This window comes from Piliocolobus tephrosceles, chromosome 8, assembly GCF_002776525.5.
Source record: "Piliocolobus tephrosceles isolate RC106 chromosome 8, ASM277652v3, whole genome shotgun sequence".
In the NCBI taxonomy this organism is placed as follows: Eukaryota; Metazoa; Chordata; class Mammalia; order Primates; family Cercopithecidae; genus Piliocolobus; species Piliocolobus tephrosceles.
Window position 1 is genome coordinate 11,344,790 of NC_045441.1, and position 18,471 is coordinate 11,363,260.

Consider the following 18,471-nt stretch of genomic DNA (forward strand, 5'->3'; position numbering starts at 1 on the left):
TGTCTCCACATCCTCACCAATACTTATTTTCTGTTTTTTGGGTTTTTTTGTTTTGTTTTTAGGTAACTATCCTAATGGATGTGAAGTAGTATCTCACTACAGTATTGATTTGCGTGTCCCTAATGATTTGTGATGTTGGGCATTTTTGTTGTTATTGTTGTTTTGTTTTGTTTGTTTTTGAGACAGAGTCTTGCTCTGTCGCCCAGGCTGGAGTGCAGTGGCGAGATCTCAGCTCACTGCAACCCCTTGCCTCCATCACGCCCGGCTAATTTTTTTTTTTTTGAGACGGAGTCTCGCTCTGTCGCCCAGGCTGGAGTGCAGTGGCCGGATCTCAGCTCACTGCAAGCTCCGTCTCCCGGGTTTACGCCATTCTCCTGTCTCAGCCTCCCGAGTAGCTGGGACTACAGGCGCCCGCCATCTCGCCCAGCTCGTTTTTTTTGTATTTTTTAGTAGAGACGGGGTTTCACTATGTTAGCCAGGATGGTCTCAATCTCCTGACCTCGTGATCCGCCCGTCTCGGCCTCCCAAAGTGCTGGGATCACAGGCTTGAGCCACCGCGTCCAGCCAATGGCTAATTTTTGTATTTTTAGTAGAGACGGTGTTTCACCGTGTTGGCCACACTAGTCTCAAACTCCACCCACCTCAGCCTCCCAGAGTGCTGGGATTACAGAATTGACCCACCACGCCCAGCCAGCACCTGAACATATTAAAAAAAGGTTAATACCCCATGATTGTACATGCTTTGTACCAAATGGGAAGAATAGAGTGTTCTAAGGATAACCGTCATAAAAGTGGTTTTGGCCTGGACTCATTGGCTCATGTCTGTAATCCTAACATTTTGGTAGGCCAAGGTGGGAGGATCGCTTGAGCCCAGAAGTTTGAGACCAACCTGGTCAACAAAATGAGACCCCCATCCCTACAAAATATTTTAAAATTAGCGAGGTGTGGTGGTGCGCACCTGTAGTCCCAGCTTCTTGGAAAGCTGAGGTGGGAGGATGACTTGAGCCCAGGTGGCGGAGGGGCAGTGAGCTGTGATTGCACCGCTACACTCCGGCCCGGGTGACAGAGCAAGACCCTGTCTCAAAATTAAGAAGTGGTTTGTATGCCATTTATCTCGCCTTCTCGATTCCCTTCTTTATTTTTCATTTTGTGAGAGTAAGCAAGCTTTTCCATTGGTCCAGTGGAAAGAAATGGAAACTAATGTGGTAATACCAAGTTGTGCCCCAAGGTAGCTTTGGTGCGCCGTGGGTCCTGGATGGACTCAGAGGCACAGATCGCTCAAGCTATTTTGGCTCTTTTCCTAAAAAGCAGGAGGTGGCAACTCGCTGAGTGTTCTGTTTTTGGAGAGGACATCTCACCGCTTGTTTTCTGTGCTGGTCCAGTAGCTCAGGAAGACTCCCGGCAGTGTGGGACTTGTGTCTGAATAACAGCACAGGATGACATTAAGCCAGTGTGGATCATTCTGAAGCCTTGAACTCCCCAGATGATGTATTCCCACACCACTGTTACTTATCCTAACATAGACCTGCCCATCAGAGAAATCCAGGGCGCCCTTAGGGGATTTGTTACTAGGCACCTCTAGAGCAGAGTTTCTCTACGGATGCACTGCTGATGCCTCAGGCTGGAAAATGCTGTGTCATGAGGGGCTGTGTCTTGGTCACTGCAGGATGTCTCAAGGCATTGTAGTGTCTACTCCCCCGAGGCCAGGAGCACCCACCTTCCCCCGGTCGTTGGCAGTTGGATGTCTCCAGACGCTGCCAAATGCACCCTAGTTGGGGAGGAGGGCGGAATTGTTCCTGCCTGAGAGCTCCTAATCTATGGGCAGGTATCCGGTGTCCAGAAGGCACTCAACATGTGTTTGGATCAAACTGTTTCTTTCAGAGCCAAAATCCTTTAACATAATATGTTGGAAAACTACCCACATCCTTTGTGTCTTTGGAAAAAAGAGATACTCTATGATCATTTTAGAAATTTTAAAAATATGCAGAAAAGAACAACATCAAAAATAAAAGTTGGCTGGGCACAGTGGCTCACGCCTGTAATCCCAACACTTTGGGAAGCTGAGGCTGGAGGATCGTTTGAGGCCAGGAGTTTGAGACCAGTGTGGGCAACATAGCAAGACCCTGCCTGTATTTTATAAATAAATAAAAGTTATCTGTAACCTGTACTAAAAATGACTTTAACACTTTAATATCATTTCTTCAATTTCAGTTTTTTCACATATAAGCCTTATTTCTATAAATGCTGTGTTTATAGATGTCCTGATTTTATCACGTAACATTGTATCACAAGTGTTTTCCCAAGTCTATGCTTAAAAGAATTTTTTTCTAATCTGTTCATTCATCTGTTAAAAACAAAGTGTGTGCTTCAGTTGCAGTCAGTGGCATTTTACCCAGTATGCCTGTAGCCTGTGAATAAAACCTCAGATTCCTGGATCTTAAAATATTATATAAACAGTAGTAGAAGAGTACTGGAAGGAGGGCCAGGCATAGTGGCTTCCGCCTGTAATCAGCACTTTGGGAGGGCGAGGTGACAGATCACCTGAAGTCAGGAGTTCAAGACCAGCCTGGCCAACATGGTGAAACCCTGTCTCTACTAAAATACAAAAATTAGCCGGACATGATGGCGGGTGCCTGTAATCCCAGCTACTTGGGAGGCTGAGACGGGAGAATCACTTGAACCTGGGAGACGGTGGTTGCTGTGAGCCGAGATTGCGGCTGGGTGAGATTCTGTCTCAAAAAAAAAGAGTACTGGAAGGAAATTATGGAGAAAGCTCAGATATCATCACCCTAATTGATCACCTTTTTCTCTATTCATTTTCTTTTAGTCTCCGTGTGCACATCGTTTGTATGTAGATAGAATTATAGGAAGCTTTCCATTTTGCTTATTTAACATTATACACATACTGCTTCATGAGGCAATTCCTTCATAATTTTTCAGTGACTGACAATATCCAACAGTTGACATGCCCTAACACACCCAATCTTTCTCCTTTTATGAAACAGTAGATTGATTCCAGTTCTTGTCTTCGGTGAATATCCTGTGTCTTTCTCCCTTCCCCCTTTCTGGGGTGATAGATTAAGATAAATTTCTAAACCGGGCATGGTGACTTACACCTGTAATCTCAACACTTAGGGAGGCCAACACAGGCAAATTGCTTGAGCCCAGGAGTTGGGAAACCAGCCTGAGCAACGTGGTGAAACCCTATCTCTACACAAAGTAAAAAAATTAGCCATGTGTGGTGGCACATGCCTATAGTCCCAGCTACATGGGAGGCTGAGGCAGGAGGATCACCTGACCTTGGGGAAGTTGAAGCTGCAGTGAGCTGTGATCACGCCACTGCACTTTAGCCTGGGTGACACAGCGAGACCCTGTCTCAAAAAGGAGGGAAAAAAAAAAAGATAAATTTCTAACCACGGGAATTACTAGATCACAGAGTATAAAAAGAACTCCTGGCTCTGGAAATACATTGCAGGTTACTTTCCGAAGGGATAGCCCTGGTTTTTGCCGTTGACAGTATGTGTAATGGTACACTCTCACCATATCCTCAACATTTTACTCCTCCTCCACATAGGTAAGAATGGGGCACATGAGAACCACTCAGGGTCTTACTGGGGATTGAGTAAAAAGCCTTACAGAAATACAGTGCAGACCTGCAGGACCGTGGAGGCAGTCCCACTCTCTTGCCATTCCACTCCCCACACACCCACCTGTGTACAGCCTCCAAAGCTCTTTTTTTGTTTTTGTTTTTGTTTTTCGAGGCAGAGTCTTGCTCCATCACCCAAGCTGGAGTACAGTGGCGCCAGCTCAGCTCACTGCAACCTCCGCCTCCTAGGTTCAAGAGATTCTCCTGCTTCAGCCTCCCAAGTAGCTGGGATTACAAGCGCCCACCACCACACCGGCTAATTTTTATATTTTTAGTAGAGATGGGGTTTCGCCATGTTGGCCAGGATGGTCTCGAACTGCTGATCTCAGGTGATTTGCCCGCATTGGTCTCCCAAAGCACTGGGATTACAGGCGTGAGCCACCACGCCCAGCCCCAAAGCTATTTTATAAAATGTATGTTGGATTGTCAGTCATTCTTCTGCCTTTATAACAATACCCAAGATCACGGAATGCTTGTTACATACCCCTAGTTCTAAACGCTTTGCGTGTATTAACTAACATAATCCTCACAGCAGCCCTGTGAGGCAGTCAGTGGTGCTGTTATCCCTATTTTACGAATGACAGACCTTAGGCACCGTGCGGTGGTGGTGCCCACAAAGCTGCAGAGGATGTGGGCAGCAGGCCGGGATGTGATCCCAGGCACCCGCACCCGCCCATGAGGCGATCCTGCGTGAAACCCTGTCAGCAGCCCCAGTGTTCCTGGCCTTCACCGACTGGCCCCTTCCGGTCTCTCTACTATGCTGGTCTGTCCACTCCCTTCCACATATCCCCCAGCTCTCTGTTCTTCAGCCCCGCTGCATGTGCTTAGGCCGCCTATACTCTCTTCACGCCACCTGACTCCTCATCTGCCTGGAGAAGCTCTCTTCACCTTCAGCGTCCTCTTACAATGCTTTCTGTCTGTGTAAAGCCTCTCCTCACCCCCCTCCAGCCCCCGGCCCTAGACGTGGCCTTTCCTGCCAGCCTGCCCCATGGGGTTGTGTGTGCCCTTGGCTGCGGACCCTGCCAGATCACATAAGGTGCTTCTCCATTCAGCTATAATGTCAGTTCCATCTTTTTCAAAATAAGCTTCATTTTAGAATGGCTTTAGATTTACGGAAGAATTGCAAAGATAGTACAAAGCATTCTCATATACCCAGTCTCCCCATTGTTTAACTTCCGAAGTTAACCTGGTACATTGGTTGCAATTTTTGAACCCACTTTGATACATTTATTAGCTAAAGTCCATACCTTATTCCAGCTGCCTTAGTTTTTACTTGATGCCCTTTTCTTGCTCCAGAATCCGATCCAGGGCACCGCGTCACATTTTGTTACCACGCGTTCTTCGGCTCCTGTTGGCTGTGACAGTTTCCTAGACTTTATGCGGGTCCAGTACTCTACAAAATGGCCCTCCGTTGGGATTGGTCTGATTTTCTCATGATTTGACTGGAGTCGTTTGTTTTGGGGATGACCACAGAGGGAAAGCACCCTTCTCACCACACATCAGGGCCGTGTCACAACTGCCAGCGTGGCCATCAGGTTTTGTGGGGTTTTTGTTTTTTTTTTTTCAAGACAAGGTCTCTCTGTTGCTCTAGCTGGAGTGCAGTGGCACCATGTCGCCTCACTGCAGCCTCAAACTCCTGGGCTCAAAGTGATCCTCCTTCCTTAGCTTCCTGAGTAGCCGCAACTACAGATGTGTACCTCCACACCCTGCTAATTTTGGTATTTTTTCTGGAGATGGGGTCTCACTGTGTTGCCCAGGCTGGTGCCATCACTGTTGATGTTGACCTTGATCACATGGCTGAGATACTGTGGTCAGGTTTCTCCCTCATACATTTTCTATCTTTTCCCCTTCCTGTACGATGCTCTGTGGAAGAAAGTCACTGTGGGCAGCCCACACGGAGGGAGTGTGGGGCTGTGTTCCTCCTTCCTCACAGTGAAGAATCTGCATGCGTCACTGAAGTCATTCTGCACTCAAGGGTTATTTCTGTGTATTTATCATTATTTAATCATTTCCTTCTATCAGTATGAACTTGTGGATATTCATTTTGTACTTTAGGTTATAGTCCAGTATTATTGTATTTGTTGTACTGCTGCTCATATTATTCCAGCTTCGGCCATTGGGAGCTCTTTCAGTTGGCTCCTGTGTTCCCTTGACAAAGTCCCATCATTGTTTGTAATTTTTTTTTTTTTTTTTTTTTTTTTTTTTGAGCCACGGTCTCTCTGTGTTACCTAGGCTGGAGTGCGGTGGTGCCATCGCAGCTCCTTGCGGTCTGAAACTCCAGGCTCAAGCAATCCTCTTACCTCAGTTTCCCAAGTAGCTGGGCCCACAGGCATGCTGCACCACTATGTCTGGCTAATTTAAAAAATTTTTTTGTAGACACGAGGGTCTTGCTATATGGCCCAGGCTGGTCTCAAACTCCTGGACTCAAGCAGTCCTCCTGCCTCAGCTTCCCAAAGTGCTTTAATTACAGGCATGAACTGCCACACTTGGCTTCCTTACTTCCTGGTACCATAGGATATTCCAGACTCATGTCTTATATTTTCTGCCTTGGGCCTGGGATCAGCCATTTGTCCAAGAAGTCCTGGCTGCCGCTTTTTTTTTTTTAGATGGAGTTTCGCTCTTTGTTGCCCAGGCTGGAGTGCAATGGTGCGATCTCAGCTCACTGCAACCTCTGCCTCCCGGGTTTAAGCAATTCTCCTGCCTCAGCCTCCTGAGTAGCTGGGATTATAGGCACACGCCACCACACCCAGCTAATTTTTGTATTTTTAGCAGAGACAGGGTTTCACCATGTTGACCAGGCTGGTCTCAAACTCCTGCCTACAAACAGTCCACCTGCCTCTGCCTCCCAAAGTGCTGGGATTACAGGCGTGAGCCACCATGCCTGGCCCCTGGCTGCTTTTACTAGAGAAACGATATTAAAACCCAAGGTCTGGGCCGGGCGCGGTGGCTCAAGCCTGTAATCCCAGCACTTTGGGAGGCCGAGATGGGTGGATCACGAGGTCAGGAGATCGAGACCATCCTAGCTAACACGGTGAAACCCTGTCTCTACAAAAAAATACAAAAAAAAAAATACACAAAAACCTAGTTGGGCGAGGTGGCAGGCGTCTGTAGTCCCAGCTACTCGGGAGGCTGAGGCAGGAGAATGGCGTAAACCTGGGAGGCAGAACTTGCAGTGAGCTGAGATCCGGCCACTGCACTCCAGCCTGGGCGACAGCGTGAGACTCCGTCTCAAAAATAAATAAATAAATAAAAATAAAACCCAAGGTCTGGTGACTAGGCATGTTCTGTGCTACTGGATGGTTGCTTTTAGGCTTTCTCAGCTGACAAAGCCAGGAAATTTACCTGTGTACTCTATCAGTATATATATACATATCTGTTACTACTAGTACCCATAACCAACCTCATCCATATTACACTAACCTGAGTTCATGCTGATGTCTCCAAGTCCAGCCCAGTACAACATAGCTCATTCTAGCCTTCTCTCCTTATTTCTCTATCACCTCTCACCCCAATAGGGAGTATCTTTGTTACCACCATCCACTAGCCATTTGCTTCATTGCTCAATTCCAGCATACATGGATAATGGCTTCAGAATTGTTGACTGTTACCCTGGGGGAAGCACCATTACCAACTAGGGACATTGCTATGTGCAGTCCCTTCAGCCTTACAGAGGCCACTCATTTCAAGAATTACTTAGATCAGCACTTTTTTTTTTTTTGAGACGGAGTCTTGCTCAGTCGCCCAGACTGGAGTGCAGTAGCGTGATCTCGGCTCACTGCAAGCTCTGCCTCCCAGGTTCACGCCATTTTCCTGCCTCAGACTCCTGAGTAGCTGGGACTACAGGCGCCCACCACTACACCCGACTAGTTTTTTTGTATTTTTAGTAGAGATGGGGTTTCACCGTGTTAGCCAGGATGGTCTCGATCTCCTGAGCTTGTGATCCGCCTGTCTCGGCCTCCCAAAGTGCTAGGATTACAGGCGTGAGCCACCGCGCCCGGCCACTTTTTTTGTTTTTAATGTTTAAAAAAACATTTGAAACGATGTTACACTATATCGCCCAGGCTGGCCTTGAACTCCTGGGCTCAAGGGATCCTCCAGACTCAGCCTCCCAAAGCGCTGAGATTACAGGCGTGAGCCGCCACACCTGGCTGATCAGCACTTTTCCCCACACTCCCTTCACAGAGGTCATTTTGTACATTGATGATACGTTTGGATTCATGTGTCGCCTTCTACATTCCATCCTGGGACCCCGACGTCCTAAATGACTTTTAAAATTAACATAATTCAGGCCGGGCGCGGTGGCTCACGCCTGTAGTCCCAGCACTTTGGGAGGCTGAAGCGGGCAGGTCACAAGATCAGGAGATCGAGACCATCCTGGCTAACACAGTGAAACCCCGTCTCTACTAAAAATACAAAAAATTAGCCGGGCGCGGTTGCGGGCGCCTGTAGTCCCAGCTACTCGGGAGGCTGAGGCAGGAGAATGGCGGGAACCCGGGAGGCGGAGCTTGCAGTGAGCTGAGATCCGGCCACTGCACTCCAGCCTGGGCGAAAGAGTGAGACTCCGTCTCAAAAAATATATATATATATATATATATTTAACATAATTCAGCCAGGCACGGTGGCTCACGCCTGTAATCCCAGCACTTTTGATTTGTGACAGTATCTTTTTAATTCTTGTATCACCAACATTAAGCATAGTAACTGACATGCAATAACCACTTGATGATTTCTTACTGTTACGTATTTGTCATGTTGAAGGAATGAACTGGGGTAGTTTTGTCGAATTGCCAAGTGACTTGACTGTTTCCCGGGTTTATGGGTTTCTCCTCCCTGAGGGTGATACTCTTAGACCATGACAATAGGTCTTCCACACACACAGAATCCCTTGTGTTGACCATTAGTGAGATACAGGTTGCGCATCCCAAACCCGAAAATCCAAACTTAGAAATGCTGCAAAATTCAGAGCTTTTGAGTACCGACATGATGCTCCAAGTAGGAATTACACCCCTGACCTCATGCGAGAGGTCAGAGTCGAAACGCAGATACACAACACAGATGATTCAGTGTCTCCGAGGGACAGAAGACCCTCCCACCCTCCTTCAACTGCAATACAACCTGTCCACATACACCCAGATTTTCCCCCACACAAGCACACCCACAGAGGGTAAGAAAATGGCGCCTCTAAGACAGACCATATGCACCAGCGGCAGGTTCCCCACGATGCCCCTCACGGGGCCCAGACCTCCATACTTACTCACAGTTTTTTTTGCTTGTTCTCTGCTTTATTGTGTAAAGATACTGTTGAAAACGTCAAAAAGGCCTGCAGATCCCCCTGTGGGTAACAGTGGTAAGAAAAAGAGGAAGCATTTATGTTTATCTATAGCCCAGAAAGCCAAGAATGACTGCCACACATGACCTGAGGAAGCAGAGGGATAAAAAGTTGAAACACAAAAGCCATGAACAGAAGTTCTTGAAAAATTGAAAAATGAGGCCGGGCACAGTGGCTCATGTCTGTAATCCCAGCACTTTGGGAGGCCAACGAGGGAGGATCACTTGAACCTCAGCCTTCAGAGTAGCTGAGATTACAGGCACCTGCCACCGCGCCTGGCTAATTTTTGTATTTTTAGTGGAGACGGGGTTTCACCATGTTGGCCAGGCTGGTCTCGAACTCTTACTGTTCAAGTAAGGAGTTCAAGTAAGGAGTTCAAGACCAAAAAAGTGTCCAGTAACCCTTTAATTAAAACACAGCATAGTAGGTGGGGATTGAAAGCCCGATGTTACCATTTAGCAGCTGATCCAGGTGTTCTTGTGACGCAGCTGTGCTGCTTAATTACCCTGAACATACTATTTTCCACTCTATGAATGGCCTGTGGCATTTATTACTGTTAAGCACATGTGTGAATAAGTATATGAAAAGGATTGCGTATCAGTTGCAAATAAATTCAGAGTCAGAAATGATGGTGACACCAAGCCACAGTTCAGCCACATGGGTGAGAGATAGACGCCTTTGCTTTCTGATTGTTCATTGTACACAACTGTGTTTCATACACAAAATTATTATTATTAGAGATGGAGTCTTGCTCTGTTGTGCAGGCTGGAGTGCAGTGGTGTGATCTTGGCTCACTGCAACCCCTGCCTCCCGGGTTCGAGCGATTTTCCTGCTTCAGCCTCCCAATTAGCTCGATGACAGGTGTGCACCACCACGCCTGGCTAATTTTCTTTTTTTTATTTCTGAGACAGAGTTTCACTCTTGCCCAGGCTAGAGTGAAGTGGCATGATCTCAGCTTGCTGCAACCTCCACCCACCCCCCACCCCTGGTTCAAGTGATTCTCCTGCCTCAGCCTACCAAGTAGCTGGGATTACAGGTACACCACCACATCTGGCTGATTTTTGTATTTTTAGTAGAGATGGGGTTTCGCCATGTTGGCCAGGCTGGTTTCAAACTCCTGACCTCAGGTGATTCACCCACCTCAGCCCTTGAAAGTGCTAGGATTACAGGTGTGAGCCACTGTGCCTGGCCTAATTTTTGTATTTTTATAGAGACGAGGTTTCACCATGTTGGCCAGGCTGGTCTCAAACTCCTGACTTCAAGTTATCCAACTGCCTCGGGCTCCCGAAGTGTTGGGATTACAGGTGTGAGCCACCATACTCAGCCACAAAATTATTTTGAAATGTTATATTTACCTTCAGGCTATGCGTATGGGGTTTTTTTTTTTTTTAGTTTTTTTTTAGTTTTTTTTTTTTTTGAGACAGAGTCTCGCTCTGTCGCCTGGGCTGGAGTGCAGTGGCTCGATCTCAGCTCACTGCAAGCTCCGCCTCCCGGGTTCCTGCCATGCTCCTGCCTCAGCCTCCCGAGTAGCTGGAACTACAGGCGCCCGCCACCTCGCCCGGCTAGTTTTTTGTATTTTTTAGTAGAGACGGGGTTTCACCATGTTAGCCAGGATGGTCTCGATCTCCTGACCTCGTGATCCGCCCGTCTCGGCCTCCCAAAGTGCTGGGATTACAGGCTTGAGCCACTGCGCCCGGCCTATGTATGGGGTGTTACATGAAACATAATGAACTTCATGTTTAGACTTGGGTCCCATCCCCAAGGTATCTCATTGTGTAGATGCGGATATTCCAAAATCTGAAAACATCCGAAATCTGAAACACTTCTGGTCCCGAGCATTTTGGATAAGGGATCTTCAGCCCATACTGCATTTTCAAAGGCTTTTCAGCCACGGGGAATGCTTCCAGTCCTTCTCTGTTGCTCCTTTCCACAAACATCCAGCTCAACCAGTATTCTACGATTCATCAGGAGCAGAATTAAAGATGAGATCCTATGCTTGTTTTTTTGGTTTTTTTGGTTTTTTATTTTGGAACAGAGTCTCCCTCTGTCACCCAGGCTGGAGTGCAGTGGCATGATCTTGGCTCACTGCAACCTCTGCCTCCTGGGTTCAAGCGATTCTCCTGCCTCAGCCTCCCGAGTGGCTGAGATTACAGGCGCCTGCCACCATGCCCGACTAATTTTTGTATTTTTAGTAGAGATGGGGTTTCCCCCATGTTGGTCAGGCTGGTCTCAAACTCCTGACCTCGTGATCCGTCCATCTTGGCCTCCCACGGTGTTGGGATTACAGATGTGAGCCACTGTGCCCGGCCCCTTACGCAATTTCTGCAGACAGCGTAGGCAGAGGCTGAGAGAGTCAGAGAGCGTGTTTAAGCCTGGGTCCCTGTCTTAGCGAATAGGAGATCTCGAGCAGCAAGTTCCTCCACCTCTCTGGGCTATCTTCTTCATCTGTAAAGTGGATATATAAGAGTGGTACTTACCTCATAGGCTATTGCAAGAATTAAACAGGGTACTCTATGTACAGACTTAGCACAGTGCTTGGCATGTAATAGTGTTGGACAAATATTAGCTATTAAAATATCCTCACCGTTTAAACTTAAAAAAAAAAAAAAAATTCTGCCCAGGCTGCAGTGCAGTGGCATGGCTCACTGCAGCCTTGAACTCCCGGGCCCAAAAGGTCCTCTTGCCTCAGCCTCATGAGTAGTGAGGACTATAGGCACGTGTCACCACGCCATTTTTTGTAGAGATGGGACTTGCTGTGTTGCCCACACTTGTCTCAAACTCCTGGGCTCAAGTGATCCATCCTCCTCAGCCTCCCACAGTGCTGGGATTACAGGTGTGCGCCATTGCGCCCGGCTTCCCCATTTGAACTTTCAAAGCTAATCATGCTGTGTGGTACGAGGCTGAGGGGAAAAAGGGATGCCCCAAATTAATGAAATTAAATCTTCCAGATGCTTTCACCAGAGCTGTGCGTGTTCTTTCTGGGGTCCCATCCTGGGTATGACAGTGAACTTTAGGCTAGGCTGTGCCTTCGGCTGTGCAGGGCCTCCTGCATAGAGGCCCTTTATCTGACCTGTGGTGACACAGCAGTGGCGGCGCTCAGGGTGTGTAGTGGGCGTGTGGTTGGCCAGGGCAAGCCCTGCCCATGTGCCGGGAGGAGCATTGGCTGGCCCGGGTGAGCCCACCCAGTTGTGAGTTGGCTGAGGCCACTGTGCCTGCGGGCGGCGTCCTGGCGTGGCTTAGCCGGGCCATCTGCTGCCTTGTGGTCTCTGCCTCTACCTTTCCAACTCTCACTTGTCCTCCTGCTCCCACATGAAGCGGGGGTGGGGGGAAGGAGTTGGGAACACGTTGTCCTCGTGCTCTGCTTCTGGCCGGCAGTCATGACAGGGGACAGGGAACGTTCGCTGCTCACAGGTGTCAGGAGGGGCTTCCTGGGCCATGCTTGGGAGGAGCTGGGAAGCTGGCATATGTGTAGGGGCAGAGTCCTCTGCCACACAGGTTTCGGAAATCCTTTCGCGAACGGCAGTGAGAACTTGAGACTTCAGCGAGAGTGTTGTCAGCCTGGCATTAGGTGTTGAAGAGGTGGGTCAGGAATTTGCCCACCCAGGAGGTGGCCATGGCAGGGGGCGGGAGCCATGTAAAAGTAGTAGGGCCTGGTTTATGGGGTGTCGGGTCTTGCGTGTGCTGCTGGGCCTTTAGGTAAAGATGGGGTACACCCGTGAGAGCAGTGGTAGATCAGGTCTGTGACCTACCCTTACTTCCGGGGAATGGCTGAGGGGACTGGCGGGCGTGAGGCGTGGCCCTGGTTTCTCACTGTGTGGTCCAGGAACAGGAACTTCTGACTTCCCATCAGCTGTCCTCTTTGAAAGCACACTTGAGCCTGAACCATTTTGCATGTGTGTGATTTGAATGTTGTGTGGTTACAGGACCCGGTCAGCCCCAGGAGCAGGGGTCCAGCAGCTCTGCAGAGGCATCTGGAACGGAGGAGGAGGAGGAGGTGCCCAGTTTCATCATGGGGCGATGACAGTGTTTGCCACAGCTGCTGCCTGGAACCCGGCTCGTGCTGTGACCAGAAAGGAAAGGTGGCTGTTTGGCTCTTTCTTCCCTTCAAGGACCCGCTGACCCACTGGATGGAGAGCAAAGGAGACCCCTCCCGAGCCGCTCACAGTCCTGCTTTCGGCAGGGTTGGGAGCCTAAGGGGCCATCTCCCTGACACACAAAGGCACTGCCTTGCAGATGCCATCCATGTTCCTGGTAAACGGGGACAGAGAGCCTCACCTTGTCACATATTTGAACAGTGATGAGTTTGGGGCTGGTTTCTGGGAAGGGAGCGTTTATTTAGTAAAGAGCAGAACACCCTTGCATTTTGCTGGGACGTGTGGACCCTGAGTCACAAACACTCTGGAGAAGGCTGTGAGATGCCACCATTCCCATGGGGACTGAACCCCGTTATGTGGACCTGGTCCCAGGCTCATTGAGGAGATGGCCTCGGCTGTCGGGCTGGTCCATGTTGCCCACCCCCTCCAGTGGGAAGTGGGGACCACGCCGCAGAGGGTCTGCTCCCACTGCAGCTCCTGGTGCCCTGTGTGTTCTGGGAAGCCCTGGGTGTGCACAGGGAGGCCCGGGCCAGGGATTTCACCAGGGGCTGGGTCACAAGGGTACGGGGTGTGTGGAAAGGGCTGTGGGGGAAGAGCTGGTGACCAGAAAGTGAGCAGGTGGAGAATGCAAGCTGGACTGAGCCAGAGCAGAGGGTAGGGGATTCCCAGCCAGACGGGGGTTCTCTTGCTGACAGCTGCATTTTCATCCCGAAGTGGAAGGGGGTCTAAACAGAATGGGCTGAGAGAGGAGGGACTCGGTCAAGTGGGTGGAGCTCCTCCTTGCGTGACTGCAACCGTCAGGGCTTTCCTCCAGGTCATAGCAGTTGGGACCAGCGGGGAGAAGAGAGGCAGAACTGCTGTGTCCTCAGGTGGCGCAGCCCCAAACTGGCATCCAGGAGGCACTGGGCCCGTGCAGAGAGACGGCACCTGCAGAGAGCAGGGCAGCCCGGCACAGAGGCGTGTGCCTGGAATCCCAGCTGCTCGGAAGGCCAAGGCGGGAGGACCGCTGGAGTCCAGGGATTCAAGGCCAACCTGGGCAATAGAGCGAGACCCTGTCTCTTAAAAACCGATGATGCTGGTGAACACAGAGGGCGGGGCACTGTGCTGGGAGCCAGGGTGCCTGGGAGGAGCCGAGACCAGCCTTTGACCTCGGTGTTTTGAGGCCAACAGGGACGACAGAGACGGTTTCTAGTTAGAGCCTTGGCTCCATTTTTGGATGATTTAGCCCCGAGTTCCTGAGTCTATTTTGTGCCCTTTACATACTTTGATAGAATTAAGGAAATAATGGTTTTGAGTGAAGGGAAAGGAAACCCAGAAACATTTTCTGTTGCTTTTACTTCTGTAGTGTAGATTTCCCTGGCCCCTCTCTGAGCCCTGTAACATCTGTGATAGCTTCTGTCCCCTCATCGGTTCATGTCACAGGGATTTTTCTTTCCCAGGAATCAGACACGGAGAGTCAGCCCTAAATAAATGAGCACATGCCCTGGCTGTACATTTTGAAACCTGTTTTTGTCTTTGTCTGGCACTGGCAGGTTTGCGTTTCGGTTTTAGTTCTCCTATCTTTGGACTGTTGGTTTCCATCCCTCTCCTCACCCCCATGTGTGTCACATCCCCTGCCCTGAATCTGCAGCCTGGAGTTTGTGGGCCTCCTCAGTGCTGCGGAGGGTGCTGGGGCTTGGAGCCTGATGACCTGGCTTTGAATCCTTTCCCTGCCTCTGGTAAGCCAGGGGACTGTGGGCAAGTCCCTTCCTGTCTCTGCCAGCTCACTGGGCCAAGAGAGACAGTCGCCACAGGCGTGTGTTGGGTGGGTGGGCATATGGCGACACAGCAGGATGCCAGGTTGCGGTGGGCTTCACCCCCACGGGGTGCAGAGGTGTTTAGGCAGGACATGTCCTGTAGCCATTTCTGGCCATTATTATTAGGTCATTAGGACCTTAAGTTGAGAGATTTTTTCTTCAGGGCGTCACTTTTTTGGGAAAAGAGGAACAAACAGATGTCATCATTGAGAAAGGAGTGGATCATACTGAGAGCCCCTGCCCACACCCCCCGCCCCCGGCCCCCGTGAAAAAAACCAAGATTGGGGAGAATCATGAAGTAACGTCCCTCATCACTGTTGGGTGAGAAGGAGTCTGGAACTGAACACAGAGGTGTGGGTAACAGAATCATCTCAGAAAACCTCACACACAAGAATTCTTATGGCCAGACACAGTGAGTTCATGCCTGTAATCCCAGCACTTTGGAAGGCCGAGGCGGGAGGATCACTTGAACCCAGGAGTTTGAGACTAGCCTGGGCAACAGAGTGAGACCTCATCTCTACAAAAAATTGTAAAATTAGCTGGGCATGATGGTGTGCACTTATAGTCCCAGCTACTTGGGAAGCTAAGGTAGGAGGATCCTTTGAGCCCAGGAGTTCAAGGCTGCAGTGAGCCGTGATCACTCCACTGCACTGCCGCTTGGGTAACACAGTGAGACCCTGTTTCAAAAACAAACATATCTAGGTTCCCTGGTGATGCCCCTGTGATTCTGCATCATTACGATTCACGCCCAAATATACATTTAAACAGGTACCTGCTCCAGGAGATTCTACTACAGAACCCACCCCCTTAATTAGTTAACTTTGAGACAAGGTCTTGCTCTGTGATCCTGGCTGGAGTGCAGTGGTGCCATCATTGCTCACTGCAGCCTCCAACTCCTGGTCTCAAGCATTCCTCCCGCCTCAGCCTCCCAAGCAGCTAGGACTGCAAGCATGTACCACCATGCCAGCCTAATTTTTGTTTGTTTTTGAAACAAAGTCTGGCCCTTTTGCCCAGGCTGGGGTGCAGTGGCGTGATCTCGGCTCACTGCAACCTCCACCTCTCGGGCTCAAGCCATTCTACCTCATCCTCCCAAGTAGCTGGGACTACAGGTGTGCACCACCGTGCCTGGCTAATTTTTGTATTTTTTGTAGAGATGGGGCAGATCTCCACCTCCTGGGCTCAAACGACCCTCCCACCTCAGCCTCCCAAAGTGCTGGGATTACAGGTGTGTACCACCAAGCCCTGCCCTGTTACTATTTTACATTTACTTCCCTGTTTCCTACATTTATATTTTGGTAAAAAACAAAAACTAAGACATTAAAATTGAGTTAGAGGAGTGTTCTACTAACTGTTGAAAATAGAACTCAGGCCAGTTCCTTTGCATTCATCGTGGAGACGCGTGTTTTCTCCTTCTCCCTCTTGGAAGTTAATTTCTGTTTACTATTTGGCGTACTTGACTAAAGTGAGCTATGATTACCATATATTAACATACATTTCAGTAGAGAGAACACTCTTGGAAATTAACCTGGAGCAAGTTCCGGGTGGCCGTTTCCTGTTTTCTTACTCCACAGAACATCGTGTAACCCCAGCATTTTGGGAGGCCTAGGTGAGAGGATCACTTAAGGCCAGGAGTTCAAGACCAGCCTGAGCAACATAGTGAGACCCCCCCGTCTCTACCAAATAAAGATTGAAAAGTGCGCCTGGCCTGGTGGCATAGACCTCACTACTTCCGAGGCTAAAGTGGGAGAATCACTTGAGCCTGGGAGATCCAGGCTGCAGTGAACCATGATTCTGCCTCTGCACTCCAGCCTGGGTAACAAAGCAAGACCTCATCTCAGAAATAAAAGGCCGGGTGCAGTGGCTCACGCCTGTAATCCCAGCACTTGGAGGCTGAGGTGAGTGGATCACCTGAGGTCAGAAGTTCGAGACCAACCTGGCCAACATGGTGAAACCTTGTCTCTACTAAAAATACAAAAATTAGCCAGGCGTGGTGATGAGAGCCTGTAAATCCCAGCTACTTGGGAGGCTAAGGCAGGAGAATTGCTTGAATCCGGGAGTCAGAGGTTGTAGTCAGCCAAAATGGCACCACTGCACTCCAGCCTGGGCAACAAGAGTGAAACTTCGTCTCAAAAAATAATAATAAAAAAACATAGCACATGTTTATTGAGCATCAACTAAGTGCAAAATCCAAAGGATTCCAAGGCCCATTGGTAGGCACTGGGGATGGTGGTGGACGAAACACAGTCCTTGCCTTAAGGGGGCTCCAGGTCTGAGCAGGAACAGGATCGGGGAGAGCAGCACAGCATGCTGCGTGGGCACTTGACCCAGGCCTCTGCAAGGGCGAGCACCGAGGTGAACTCTTAGGTGGCTCAGGAGAACAAGAGTGCCCAGAAAGTGAGCTGGGGAGGGAGGAGGCGCCCTGCCGTGGCCTCAGACCCTGTTAATAAGGGGACTGGAGTCTCAGAGGCCATAGGGTAGAGGCTGGAACGGAGAGACATGGGGGACCTTTGAGTTTGTGGAAGGGGACAAGGCTCCTGCCTTGCCATGCAGACCAGAGATGATGGTGGCCTGAGTTAGTGCAGAAGCAAATGAGGACAGGGAGAAGCAGGGGAGAGTCCAGCGACATGGAGGTGGGAGAATTCACACGACCTGATGGGGAGGGGACTCATGGTTGCCAGCAGCTGAGTGGGTGAGGGAACCCTTCTGAGACAGCTGACCCAGGGCTGATGGCTGAAACATCGTCTGGGTTTAGGAGCTGGGTTTATGTGGGCAGATCACCTGAGGTCAGGAGTTGGGAGACCAGCCTGGCCAACACGGCGAAACCCCATCTCTCCTAAAAAATATATACAAAAATTAGCTGGGCATAGTGGTGGGCACCTGTAATCCCAGCTACTTGGGAGGCTGAGGCAGGAGAATTGCTTGAACTCGGGAGGTGGAGGTTGCAGTGAGCCGAGATCACGCCATTGCAATCCAGCCTGGATGACCAGCGAAACTCCATCTCAAAAAGAAAGTGATTATAGGCCAGGCGTGGTAACTCAACCCAGTAATCTCAACATTTTGGGAGCCTGAGGCCAGCAGACCACGTGAGGCTAGGAGTTCTGAGACCGGTCTGACCAACATGGTGAAACCCTGCCTCTACTAAAAATACAAAAATTAGCCAGGCTTAGTGGCCTGTGCCTGTATTCCCAGTTACTTGGGAGGCCGAGGCATGAGAATTGCTTGAACTCAGGAGGTGGAGGTTACAGTGAGCTGAGATGGCACCACTGCACTCCAGCCTGGGCAACAGAGCGAGACTCTGTCTCATAAAATGAGAGAGAGAGAAAAAGAAAGAAAAGAATAAAATGGAAGGAAGGAGGGAGGGAGGGAAAGAAAAGCAAGCAAGCTATTCTGTGGTTAGGATACCAGCTCTGAAAAGCACTGGCAATTATGACTTGCATTTTGCTTCTGTCTAGGCGTGCTGGATAAATGTGCCTGGGGGGTGGCGGCATCAGTAACAGGCACAGGAAGCTTTCTCAAGGATGAGTGAAGTTGCTGCAAGAGAGAGAATTCAACAAAGGACTCCTTTGCTGAAAGCACGTTCATCTGTGATGCAAACTACTGCCGTTT

The 18,471-nt window shown here is 49.6% G+C and overlaps 1 protein-coding gene across 4 annotated transcripts in view; it reads left to right on the forward strand.

Annotated features, from left to right (window-relative positions):
- The window catches only part of PRKRIP1 (PRKR interacting protein 1), a 37,486-nt gene extending 22,915 nt beyond the window's left edge, over positions 1 to 14,571 (forward strand). For all 4 annotated transcript variants that reach the window (XM_026456634.1, XM_026456631.1, XM_026456632.1 and 1 more), the window contains one exon: positions 12,899 to 14,571. In XM_026456634.1, the coding sequence (XP_026312419.1) occupies positions 12,899 to 12,996 (98 nt within the window). In that variant the 3' untranslated portion in view covers positions 12,997 to 14,571. The remainder of the gene's footprint in view (positions 1 to 12,898) is intronic.
- Positions 14,572 to 18,471: the final 3,900 nt, after the last annotated feature.